At 34.8% G+C, this 14,156-nt stretch overlaps 1 protein-coding gene across 2 annotated transcripts in view; it reads right to left on the bottom strand.

Moving 5' to 3' along the window:
* Positions 1–14,156, bottom strand: part of LOC123566262 (mucosa-associated lymphoid tissue lymphoma translocation protein 1 homolog) — a 57,337-nt gene that overhangs the window by 31,339 nt on the left and 11,842 nt on the right. For both annotated transcript variants that reach the window (XM_053550080.1, XM_053550079.1), the window contains exons 5-9: positions 13,717–13,886; positions 11,363–11,425; positions 10,222–10,388; positions 7,693–7,786; positions 1,202–1,231 (exon numbers count right to left, since the gene is read on the bottom strand). In XM_053550080.1, the coding sequence (XP_053406055.1) occupies positions 1,202–1,231; positions 7,693–7,786; positions 10,222–10,388; positions 11,363–11,425; positions 13,717–13,886 (524 nt within the window). The remainder of the gene's footprint in view (positions 1–1,201; positions 1,232–7,692; positions 7,787–10,221; positions 10,389–11,362; positions 11,426–13,716; positions 13,887–14,156) is intronic.

Raw genomic sequence — 14,156 nt, 5'->3', positions numbered from 1 at the left:
CTTTAATATTTTACAAAACTTGTCATACCATAACATAGCTTGCTAAAGGACTATTTCTTGTGTTTCTAACCAGCAACTTTGTCACATAACTGCTTTGTAAAATCGGTCAATAAAATACATTCAACATTTTGAACTTGTTTCTCACCAAATCTTGTGAAGATCCATCAAGTTGTTTATCACCTTTTTAGCTGTAATGGCTCCAAAGTGCAAGCAAGCAGAACATTTGAATAAACATGGAGAAGATTCATGTCAAAATAGTCATGCCCATGTTTGGTAAATATCCACTCATGGTATAAGAAAATCTGTCTGAAGCTTTTCTATTTGGCCCTGTTTTCTCAAAAGTGCAGACAAGAAAAACTATGTTAACAAATTTTATGCATTTATTTATTTATTTTTTTTTTTTTTTTGTTGGATTTAACTTTTCACCGACATATGACAGGTCATATGGCGACTTTCCAGCTTTAATGGTGGAGGAAGACCCCAGGTGCCCCTCCGTGCATCATTTCATCACAAGCGGGCACCTGGGTAGAACCACCGACCTTCCATAAGCCAGCTGGATGGTAACAAATTCAAGAAAGAAAGGTTAATGCAAGGATGCTACAGACCAAGTTTGGTAAATATCTGTATGGAAATTGCAAGTGCAACCATTTGAAAAAAGAACATCAGAAAATTTCGAGCCAAGATATTACTGACCAAGTTTGGTGAAGATCCATCAAGCAGTTTATTTAAAGGTTTTTGTTTCTTAAGCTCAGTTTGGAGGCTCCTAAATGAAGTCAAGCTGTTACATGATTTGAACAAACATAAAGAGGTACATGTCTGAATGCTACAGAACAAGTCTCAGACTGATGTTCTTTTGTAAGTAAACATTTTGACAGAGGATGACAGATAATGTCCTTTACTGTTTACCTTAAGCCTGCTGGCGACAAGTGATTTTGCTTTTGCGACCAGTCTGATCATGGTCTGCACTGTTCGCCATTCAATCAGTATCTTTTTGGTAAGCACCCCTTTTAACAGTTAATGGTAATGTCTAACTTAAAAGATGGACAAGTCCATTATAGAAATTTAGCAGGATAAGGGTTTAATTTTGTGTAAAAATATAAATAAGAAGCAGGCAGTTAGCATAATGACTTGTTACTGCTTTATGCTGCTGCCATGATCCTGAAGCTAAAATATTCTTTCTATAATTAATCCAACCACTTACCAACATTTCTGTCAGGTCTTGGGAATTTTTCTATAAAAGAAAACAATGGTACATTTATATTGCATTACATTATATTACAGAAGCAAAACACTAAATACAGTGAAATTATATTCCTTTATTCGGTGATACACTAGCTAATATCTTATGTGTACAATGTTTAGGGTTTTATGTTTTCAGAAAATTATAATAAATTGCACATACTAACAAGATCAAATCAAAACCCCTACAATAAAATCATCGCAAAATTGGATGGTGAATATATAAAGTCATGTATGATGATAATTTTTCAAGATAAATTTTGACCTCAAATTTTTATGAACCATTTTAATTTTGTGTAATTATTTCCAGACCATATATATATATATATATATATATATATATATATATATATTTGGCCAATTTTATAGCATTTTAATAACTTTTTTTTTTTTTTAGGGGGGTGGGGGAGAGGGGAGAAACACTGGGTATGTATAACATAGTCACAAGCCATAGTCTAAACAATTATTATGCAAGTGGTCTAGATGTTTGCTCTTTTATTAGAAATTGGGGAAAGTCCAATGATACAAAGCATTTTGTAATTACAACATTGTACAAGAAATTCTCACAATGTCTCACAACTTGAAATATTACGTTGTAAAAAAAAAAAACAAATGAAAAGGTATTTCTGAAGTCTAGTTCTGAGTGAACTAAAGCTGTGCCTTGAGTAAAATCTTGGAGTAAATCCCTGTGACATTTAAAGAATTCAAAAATACGAAAACTAGCGATCTTGTATTGTAGATCAAAACGTGTGATGTTTAGTGTTTGAATGAAATGATTAAATATTACATACACTCGAAACCCTTTATAACGTTATTCGATATACTGCGGTACTCGGTATAATGCTGTACGCTCTAAAATGGCTCCCGAATTTTCCAAGACAACATAAAAAATAATCAGCGCTTGCGGAAGTAATTTATTTTGATCATAACCCGCTATAAAACTACCTGCGTATCTTAACACCTTTTCCATGACAACTGTGACAAAAATCAATAGTTGTCAGCTAGAGTACTTGTTTGCGTAATGCCTAAAGTTGTTAAAACTTTGAATACATGTAGGCATGTGTCAATTAGGCAATCAGGATTGTGTCAAAATTAGATTGTTGGCATAACACATGTGTAACATTGGTCAGTCAACTATCAAACTATTTCAGTTTGCACCAATAAAGCAGACAACATGAAAATTTGAGTGAATAACAAGGAGCTGCATTCCATAAACGCTTGATGCCCCTAGTGGCATCCTTGTCGATAGATTTTGCACCTAAGTCCAAAACGAGGTCAAGGTCAAACTGAGGTCAGGTGATGTTTAAAGATGAGGAATGGTCACAGTTTACATCTGTATTAGTATCAATTCATTCTTGTAAGGGGTATTGATGCTAGACAAAACGTCCCATTGGTTAACCAAGAGATGGCCCATATAAAGCAACCTAAGTCCAAAATGAGGTCAAGGTCAAGGTCCAACTAAGGTCAGGTGATGTCTGAAGATGAGGAATGGTCACAGGTTACATCTGCATTAGTATCAAGTCATTCTAGTAAGGGGTATTGATGCTAGACGAAATGGTCCCATTTGGTTAACCTCGTACGGACGGACAGGACAATCACTATATGCCTCCTGCATCAGTAGATGCTGGGGGCATAAAAATAAAAAGCATGCCTATTTTTGTAATAAAATGCAACCGTTTTTAGTAATCATCCAATTCATACATTGGAACTAATGAAGATTTGATGCACAGAAAAGCCATCCCGTCCCTAGATTTGCCACCTAATGCCACTCTTTGCCACTTATTTCCATGAAAAAAGGGTGGGAGTTGGTGTAAATAGGTGGCATTAGTTGGCGTTTGGTGTAATTCAGCTCTTTTTTCCACCTAAGTGGTAAATTTGCCACCAAAAGCCACTTTATTTTGGTGGCATTTAGGTGGCATTAGGTGTAAATTTGAACATAGTTTTTCTTTATGGTGGCAGAAAGGTGTAAATTGGTGGAAAGTAGAACATAGCTTTTTTTTATGGTGGAAACTGAGTGGCGTTTAGTGGAAAATAGGGACTTAGCAAATTTTCTTGGTGGCAAATAGGTGGAAAAAAAACTTAGAAATTTTTGTGATGTTTGATTTAAAAGAGAACTGTAAGACATTGGATTACCCTGTACAAAAATCTTCACATGGACTCGGGTTGGAATCAAGGTATAATGCTAAACTTCAAACTTCAGGCCTAATTGACACGGAACCTGACTTTGCTAAAACTCTACATTGACAACAGCTCGTAGAACACAAAATGCTCCCTGCCCCCTTGATACATTCAGTAACTGTACAAGAAACAGAAATCACTTGGTCACTGTGCACTGGACATTTGATGTACTACCTTTAAACCAATAATTATGGGTCATTTACCAGTCATAAGTGACTTCTGTATCAAATGTGATCTTAGACAAAAGCATTCTCTAGTTATTGGGCAAAAAAAGTTCTAATGTTCTGGGTCAATGTAACCTAGATCTTTGACCATCGACTGACCTCAAAATCAGTAGGGGTCGTCTACCGTTCATGATCAACCTCCCTTTTTAGTTTCATGATCCTAGGTCAAAGAGTTCTCAAATTAACATCTGGAAACAGCTTAACTGTTCCAGCTCACTGTGACCTTGACCTTTGACCTACTGAACTAAAAATCTTTAGGAGTTATCTGCTAGCTATGTTCAACCTTCCCATTTACTTTCATGATCCTAGGCTCAAGAGTACTAGAGTTATCATCTGGAAACTGTTTAACTGTTCCAGGTCACTGTGATTTTGACCTTTGACCTACTGGCCTCCAAGTCAATATGGTCACTGCTGGTCATGACCAACCTACATATAAAGTTTCATGATCTTAGGCCCAAGCGTTCTTGAGTTATCATCTGGAAACCGATTGGTCTACATACCAAATGACCGACAGACTGACCAACATCTGCAAAACAGTATACCCAGGCTCCTTCTTCAAAGGGTTTCATTAAAATGAGAATAAGTCTATGCTGACTGTAGCTGGACAAAAATAATATTCAGAGTGGTATACAGAAAATTTGAATTTTTGTATTTTGTGAGACAGAATATTTATTACTTATTATATCTTTGCATTATATTCAATGAAAGACAGAAAAAGGTGGAAAATAGGTGGCAACTAGTGGAAATTGGCTGTACTAGCTGAATCTGAAAAGATCTTTTTAAATGTGTCTGCAGTGTATTATTTCTGCATGAGTGAAAGTTGGTTAAAGATAAGATTAATGATAGATCAAGTTACAAGCTCCCACACAAGTGTATAGAAACAATCCCAGGTGGAATTTGGGTCAGTTAAGATTTATATATGCAGGCAAACATCAGGTCAGATGCAAAGAAATAGTTCTTGCCTTTTCTCTTCATTAATTGAAAAAAAGAAGTGTTTATAAAAAGGATGTTTTTACAATAGCTTTTCAACTTAAGGACTTGACACCTTCTTTAGCTGACCAAGAAAGTGTGTGTGTGGAATCAATTTATCTGTGTAGTAATACCAAATTTTGAAATCTGGCATTTGATGAGTCAGCCTGGGAGAAACTGGAAACACATTGTGAGAGGTAACAATATTATACTGCTTATTTTTTTTTTTAATTATTACTGTCTTTAGCATTGTCTTAATTACTTACTCTTAACAAATACTTGAATTTGAAACAACATTTACCAAACTGCTTTAAATTAAAATCAACAAATCTCCTTTTATGTCTTAGGAAGTTTGGCAGATGGATAAATCCTAGATATATTTTCTGGAATATAGCTCAATCATGTTTATAACACTGCTTGTAAAATTGTATCATTTTGTAATTACATTTGTATTTACATTATTGATTAGCACTTAGGATACAATATGTACTTTAAACTGTTCATACCAGGTTCCTTCTGTGAAAAAAGTGCAACTTTGTGACATGATATGCCTTCCTGACTGTATATACCTGGGCAGCATACAGCTTATTGCGGCATAAAAGAAACATATCAAGATAATTTTGAATCGGGTAAATATTATATGTTTTTATAAAAGCTAATGTTTAAATAACCCTTAATTTTTAAAGAAATACACTAATTAATAGAATTCCTGGCATATATATGATAAATATTAATTATAAATGTGATGAAAAACCCAAGTGCTACTATTACCTTTTGCCAAAGGCGGAGGGATATTATTTTTGGCGTTGTCCTTTCTTTTTTATCTGTCCGTCAGATTAACTGAAAATGCTTGTAATTGGAAAAATATTTTTATTAGCTTTGTCTACAGAATCACTAAACCTCATGTAATTATTATAAGCTAATTAACACTGCTTAACACTGCTCAATTATTTACCTAGTAAAAGAAGTATTTCCCCTTGATTTGGTAAAAAATGGGGATTTTTCCTGTATCTATTGATGGAACTTCATGAAACTTTACAAAATGTAGATCACTACAGGACAGCATTGAATGTGCAATTTCCATCAGGATCACTTCAGTAACTAGAGTTATTGCCCTTTAATTGTTTTTAAATCCGTAAATTCTTACATAACAAGTAATCCATTGATAAATATTCATGAAATTTGACACAAGGTGTAAATCACCTTAGAGCAATGGTGCTTCCACATCTTTCATCAATTCTCAAGTTCTTGTTATTGATTCAAGATGCATATATTTCCACAAAACAATGTAACTGTTTGAGTGAACAGAATTTTTTCTACAATGTAGGTTTTGATTAAACTTCTCACAGTTATAATAAAGATGTTGCATATTACTGTGAAATCGTTTTTATTCATGTAGGACGAATTTTCGCGTATTTCGCGCTAGAACGGATGCATGAATTTAAGACTGTGCTGTTATTATTTTTCAATTTATTTTTTCACTTATAAATTGAAAATGTGCGAATTAAAGCTCGCACGAAAGTCCTTTTTACGTTTGCGTGAAATTTCATGCCAGCGAATTTAAATGATTTCACAGTATTTTACATAGATTAAGTTTGACAATGTAGAGCTTTTTGTTATGTCAGTGAGTTAGTTTAGTCTTTCGATTTCATATATTTCCTAGAGGAAATTTACAATTTTTCTGCAAAATTATTCAGAATGTTAGAAAAATATATCTATTAATAGATGTATGGTTTGCTGTTACAGATTGTGTGCTGGAAAAATGGCCTTACATCCAAAGGAGTGAAATTTGGAGAGTCATTTGCCATCTACTTAAGCCATCCTGGAATATGAAGAAATAAGACTGCATTGACAACATCCTGATCCTCGTGTTCAGATCTATTGTGATTTCTTGTGAAGAGTCTTTGATTTTTCATAAAAATAAAAAATATATTAATATAATATGATTTTTGCTTATTACCAAGTTTTTTTCCATTTCAGCAGGTGCAGCCGATTTCCACTAGTTGCCATGTATTTTCCTACTATTGCCAGCTATTTGGTGGCATTAAGTGGTAAATAGGACTGCCACCATAGTGGCGGTTTGGTGAAATTTTGTCCGCTTACTGCCACCTATTAGGTGGCGATTGGTGGAAGTAAGTGGCGTTTAGTGGAAAATAGATTTTACACCATAATGGTGGCATTTTAGTGGTAATTTGTCTAAATACTCCACTTACTGCCACCATGAAGGTGGCTATTGGTGTAATTAAATGGCAAACAAATTTTCCACCATAATGGTGGCATAATGGTGTAAATCTGTCTAAATACTCCACTTATTGCCACCTAAAGGTGTACACAAGTGGAAAGAGGTGGAATTTAGTGGAAAACGGGTTTACCAGTCTGTCCTGTTCATTTTTTCACCATTTTGGTGGCATTTTAGGTGGCATTTTGGTGGAAAATTGTCTAAATACTCCACCATTGAAAAGGGTGGCATTATAGTGGCAATTCTAGGGACGGGATATTGAAATTGTTTATTTTATCCATTTTCTATTTTAACAATTTTTAAAACTGTCCATGTATTTTCTCTTTCTTATATTTTTATTTATATTCCACGTGTTTAAAAACCTCCTGCTATTGTAATTTTCGCAACCTTGCTCTTCTCACACAGTTTACGTTTGTTTCTTGGATTCAGAATTTCAACTTTCTTTTAGAATCACGATGAAATGGGAAGCTGACACAGCGTTATTATCCTTTTTTTATATCCTCCAGTAGCATATATGATAAATAAATGTCCCGTTTATACGCATAGAATTTCTCATACAAAATGAAGCAGCGTTCAAAATACGTCTACTGCATTACACGTGGGTGAGGTATTGCATATACGGCCAACCCACATTATAAATGCGGGTCTCAAATGGACCCAAATGACAGCGTTATAAAGGGGTCTCAGTGTATTTAGTTTTTAATTCTTTTATCTGCAAAATAGTACTGTAATATTTTTCCCAATTTCTGAGGCAAACACCCCAAAAATGTCTAGCCCAAAGCATGTTCCCAAGTATTGAAAAAAAATCTGATATACATTATCATCTACTGTGGGTTAACATACCTTTCACACATGCTGTATTACTCTGTTCAGTCTTGTAACCATTTCTGACAACACAGTAATACCTCGCAAAGTCTGATATAGAAGCATGAGCAACCTGCAAAGTTAAGTTCATAACAAAATTTCAAAAACATTCACACATTGCTCATTTTATAATACCAGCAATTTCCGAGAAATATTTTGTACATAAGTTATGAATCATAACATATACCACAAACATCCTACAGATTTGATTTTTGCTTACAGTTGGACAGATGAATTGGAACATTTTTTATACAAGATGGCAACAATTGCCCTAGATCACCCATCATCTGAGTTTCACAGCTGGCTCGTACAATTTTTGGCACTGGGTCACATAGGGAAAATCTTAAAGGAGGGTCCCTAAATAAATATTTTTGTAAAACAGTTTCAAAACTGAACCAGGCCATGAAAAAAAAACTCAGGCTACATGTTACATGGCAGAACATTTTTGATGTTTTCATTAAAGCCACACAGGGTAATCTAGCCACACTAAACACCTCCTATATCAGAGGAGACTTTCAAAGTTTTCAATACAGCTATATAGAAAAAAAATGTTTTTCAATAAAAAATCAAATTATCTAATGAACTTTGGTAGTGGACTCCCAAGGAATATCAGTGTGAAATAATATTGAAACTGGAAAAGCTCTTTTTTGATACACGACAGCCAGAATTCTAAATAGATGACACAGAGTTGAAGGAATCTGATAGAAAAAAATACACCTAAGGAACAGTCCTGTGAAGTTCAGTGAACCTGGTTCAGTGGTTTATTTGGAGATGTAGATGTACTTAAAAGAAGTTGTGGATGATAATAGACAAGAACTGACAATAGACATCCGATGATTCTGAAAAGACCATCATGACAACTTTGTGTTCAGGTGAGCTAAAAAGTGATAAAACAAGAGCTCCGCCAAGTGGGGCATTATACACCCAAAGGGTTACATCAGAGGATGGGAGCACAAATTTAAAGAACTTGGAGTGTGAAGCTCAATGGACAGGAACAACAAAGGGAAGAAATTCCAAACAAATTTAAGTCCACAAAAACACCTTACCAGGTAAAGGTATGTTAAAAAACACCTAAAAATTGGAGGTACCATCCATGTTGTACCACAGAAAAGTGGTCTCGGTCTTTCCCTACGGCCAATAATAAAAAAAGTTTCAAAATAAACTATTTATAGTAAAATAAAAGGGAAGTAATTTATAACATTTTTATTGTAAGTGAACAAAAGAGGGATCTGCCAAATAAAAACAAGAGCACTGCAATGCAGAGCAATAAACACAAAGCAAAGTCATATATGACCTTTGACCCCTCAGTGTGACCTTGACCTTGAAGTGAGTAATCCAGAACAGGTACCCTGCAAGTTGTCTCGGTGTGGTGAACGTGTCTGTCAAGTTTCTCTGAAATCCTTCAAGCAGTTCAAGAGTTACAGATCAAACACGAAACAAACTGATGACCTTTGACTCCTAAGTGTGACCTTGACCTTGAAGCGAGACATCCAAAACACGCGCTCTGCATGTCGTCTCAGTGTGGTGAACATTTGTGTCAAGTTTCTTTAAAATCCTTCAAGGGGTTCAAGAGTTACAAAGCAGACACGAAATTGCTAACGGACGTACGGACAGATGGACACCAGTGTCATATCATAATACGTCCCTTCGGGTGTATAAAAATGACTATTGACTTTAAGTTTGTAAATGGTGTAAATTATAGACGTTTTGCATTGAGACTTTGACGAAGTTTGGTTTCTTGCACCTTTTCATGAACACAGTTTCAAATAAAAACTGGCTAACAGCTTACTTGTATCTAATACTTTTTAAGACCTTGTTTTCACACAAACCTGTTCTATATTAAAATCCAAAACTTCGATACGCATTTTTCAACTATTCTCACATCAAGAAAACCACTGATCTAGTGTCATTATTTTTTAAACTGACATATTTTGGGATTCAAAGTAAAGCAGACTTGGTTTTTTCTCAAGTCTCAAGTCTCCCTATACAGAATGGCTTAAATTGTCTAGGGACACTACCCACTTGTGAACTTCATTCACCCATGTAAAAATGAAATTAATATCACAAAGGTAAAGGTAAATTTTACTTACCATCGCTTTGTGAAACAATTAGCATATTAAGTTCTGTAGAGCTTTTGAGCGGCCCTATTTTAGAACAGTTAAAACCAATTATACCTTACCCCCAGCAATTTGCTGGTACCCATTTACAGCTGGTTGAACTGAGGCAATCCTGATAAAGTGCCTTGCCCAAGGACAAACCGCAATGGGAGAAGCCAGGATTGGATCCAGGGACCTTCACCTCCATAGGAAAGTGTCTCAGCTCTCTTAAACACTGTGTCCACAAGGCCACCTGGTGTAATAATGCTTTCTCACAGGTCCCCCTGTTAACTGTTGTTTATCACAGAAAACAAAAATGTTTTCAATACTCCCTTTTTTGCTTAATCGACAGAAAAATAAACCCATGTTATAATCTACATTAGGGAGAATATCGTCAAATACAATAACTTACAGAAAGTTTAGGCGCAACTTGTCCAGCAAGCGGCAAACCATTCCTGAACCACTGATACATAATGGGTGGATCCCCATATGTCTCCACTGACAACACAAACGGCTCATTCATTCCTACCGTAACATCCTTCGGGTGACCAAGAATCAAACTGTAACTCACAGACCCACCTTAAATACAGAAACCGTATCATTAAGTCTCCAGGTTAAATCAATAGTTGATAAAAATACAAAATGCAGAATAAATTTTAAATCAATTCATACTGAATAATTGTTTTAGCGTAAAACTGTAAGAATTCTTCCATACACACATACAGTGATACTTTTCCTTGCGTACCATCTTCTTCAAATAATAGAATAAATAAAATAAAACAGAAGCTTTTACTTTAAGCACTATTTTATCATAGCAGAATACAAATTTAAGCATTTGTTCATAAACTACAGCAGGAGAGTCAGCTTACACACTGGATGTATGATAGGTTTTTGCAGCACCAGACAGAAAGCACTAGAAAATCCTGTCTGGCATGCAAGAACTAAATATCTCCTAATATGTGAACATCAGATTTAATATTTGAAAACATAAAATCCAGTGATTTCTTCTTGTATACCAAACTGAGGTTTCTTATTTCACCACTGCTGGAAAACTCCTCCTTAAACCTTGCTTGTGTTGTACACAGTGTATCACAAACATCATCATTCTTAACATTAGATTCATGCAGTAATTATTATTTTCTACATAAAACTGGATAAAAGTCAAATGCCTTGATAGTTACACTTTGTTCCTTGAAATATATTTCTCGATTAAAAAAAAAATATTTCACAAAAACACATTTCACTGCAGATGTTAAAACAAGATAAAAACTAATCCCCTGCTTTTGTCTTTGTAACATCATGAGTATTTCCTGTTTTTGACGTAATGTTTCCACACTTCGTTAAATAATGCTGCTGTTTGGAAAAAGTACTGTAAGAAAGTAACTTACTCAGCTTTACTTTTATTTGTTGAATACAGCATGCAAGAAAAATATTCTCCCACTGATTGTATGTACTGTTTACCCTACAGCCAGATTTCCCACCTGCTACTACCCCAGTATAACTAGTACAACCAATGACAGAATCTTATTATAAATCAAATAGATGATGCTTACATCTTTGCTCCAAACTGTTGACGAGACCTGGTATTATATCTGGAGATGATGGAGTTCTCAGTCCTGCAAAATATCAAAAACAACAATCAAACAAAATAAATAAGCAAATCCGATGAATTGGTATCTCCCGCCCAATGGGTTTGTGTTGAGGAATGGCAAAGAAATATATCCGACAAAAAGTTTGGGATGTTACTAAGAAGCAAATAATTTCATTACATTTGAACTTAAAGGAACAGAAGTCCTTAAAAGAGCACAATCAAGTAAGAAATCTGGAATGTGGGTGGTGACGAGGGGTGGGGGTTTACAACTTCACATGTTGATAAATATTCATAGAAGGTTTGAAAAAGGTGTGACCTGGATGGTGGGGGTGACTTCACTTCACATGTTGATAAATGTTCATGAAAAAAAATGAAAGAAGTTTAATGAAATTCTACCAATTAGTTAGTTTGTTATGAACAAATATGTGGATTTTTAAACAATTAAAAGGCAATCAATCTAAAGTTATTATAGAGATCCTGATGAAATTGAGTGTGCACTACCACAGTGTGGTGATCTAAATTCAATTAAAGTTTCATAGTTCTAGGTCATATATGTCAAAAGTTATGGAGCAGAAATTGCCATATTTATAGTACCCTATATAGTTAACTCTAGAAACTACTAAGGGTCATAACTCTGGTGTTACTTGGGCAATCTGACTGAAACTTGACAGGCCGTATTTCCTTATAGTGGTGAACATGTATATTAAGTTCTATTTAAATGTTTCAAACCAAGTAACAAACTCCCCCTGGTGGCAAAGTTATTTAACAAATCAAAATAATTTACACAAATTTGGTAGAAGGTCACACAAGGACTATTTGTGTGAAATTATTTTAAAATTGGGCTAGTAGTTTCACACAAGAAGATTTTTGAAGTTTCCAATATATATGTATAGGCAAAAGTAACCATACCCTCTGGTGACCATGTTTTTTGATGAATCAAAATAATGTGAAAATGCTTGGTAGAATGTTACATAAGGACCATCTGTGCAAAATTATTTCAGAAGTGGATTAGTAGTTCAGGACATGTCTTTTTGAAGATTATTGTATTTTCAGCTCTGACAGACTCTATGTGCATCCAAACGTAACCCTTTGAAGAACTTTGTTAGAGAACAGGCCAAGTGTCATATATATCCATTCAGTGGTTTTGGATCAAAGATGTTGTTAAAAGAAATTGTTGATGATGTTAATGGACACATGCATGCACAACAAACAGCGTGATCAAAAGAGCTCATCATAAGCACTTCATGCTCAGGTGAGCTAAAAAGCATTAGTAAATGATACTGAAAGTCATGTCTATCATGTCTCTCTTGGCCATACTGAAAGTCATGTCTATCATGTCTCTCTTGGCCATACTGAAAGTCATGTCTACCGTGTCTCTCTTGTCCATACTGAAAGTCATGTCTACCGTGTCTCTCTTGGCCATACTGAAAGTCATGTCTACCGTGTCTCTCTTGGCCATACATTATCTTGACAACTAGCTACTTAGTATCAACCATGGCAGCAGGAAATCTTAATTCCAAGGGCCAAGACTCCATTATAACACTGAAGTTTGACAAATTCATGAAGATCAAGGATAAATATGTAAGTATAACACACACAGAGAATATGCAGTTTCTTCTATTGGTGACAACAATAGCTGTACTGTTTCTCTGAAACAATTCAATAAGTTGGGCTAAACATGTACTTAATAACAGAATTCATTGTGGTTACTGAAATTTGGGTAACATCAGCGAGGCCAATTATTTTTGATAATACTCCGGCAAAAATCTGACATGCAAATGCAAAATATTTGCAGATACAAACACTCATGTTTTGCAAATTGTTAACACTGCTATTAAGGCTCCTAGTAATGAAACCAGTAAATAAAGGCTATGCAAAAATTACCAATGTACAGTATGCAAATTTACACTAAAATGTTACTTACCCATTTGGTTGTACAAATAAATGACATTTTCTCCACTTGGTGGATTAAGACCAGTGTTACGTGGCACAGGAGGAATATGCAAGTTTCTTTAATTGGTACAACAATAGCTGTACTGTTTCTTGAATAACAATTCAATATTTGGCTAAAATGTATTAATATACGTAATTCTAATGACTGGTTACATGAAATTTTGGGTAACATCAGCAGCAATTATTTTTGATAATACTATCGACAAAAATCTGACATGCAAATGCAAATATTGCAGATACAACAATCATGTTTAGCAAATTTTAACACTGCTATTAAGGCTCCATAGTAATGAAACCAGTAAATAAAGGCTATCAAAAATTACCAATGTACAGTATGCAAATTTACACTAAAATGTTACTTACCCATTTGGTTGTACAAATAAATGACATTTTCTCCACTTGGTGGATTAAGACCAGTGTTACGTGGCACAGGATTTGGTGCAACTGACACCAGAGTATATTTTGTAAACTTGGTCTTATCAGGATCTTTACAGTTATGTATCTGGCATGTGTAGGTTCCAGCATTGGCCGTCCTGAAAGTACAACCAGAAATATTTCTAGAAATATGTAAATTTCAACTTTACCCTGCTAAATTTCTAAAATGGACTGGTCCATCATTCACTTTGGGCAGTTTAGTATGTTTGTTTTGGGTTTTAAGCCATTTATCAAAAGTATTAAGCAGTTAACCTGATCACTGTTCTTAGATTCTATACCAGTACAAACCTATTCTCCATAAGTAACTGTCAACTGACACAATGTCTTCTATCAAATCCTCATGGAGAATGTATTCCCCACCCAGGAAC

This window comes from Mercenaria mercenaria, chromosome 8 (assembly GCF_021730395.1).
Source record: "Mercenaria mercenaria strain notata chromosome 8, MADL_Memer_1, whole genome shotgun sequence".
Classification (NCBI taxonomy): domain Eukaryota; kingdom Metazoa; phylum Mollusca; class Bivalvia; order Venerida; family Veneridae; genus Mercenaria; species Mercenaria mercenaria.
The sequence above is the reverse complement of the archived record's forward strand: the minus strand, read 5'-3'. Positions and strand labels throughout refer to the sequence as shown.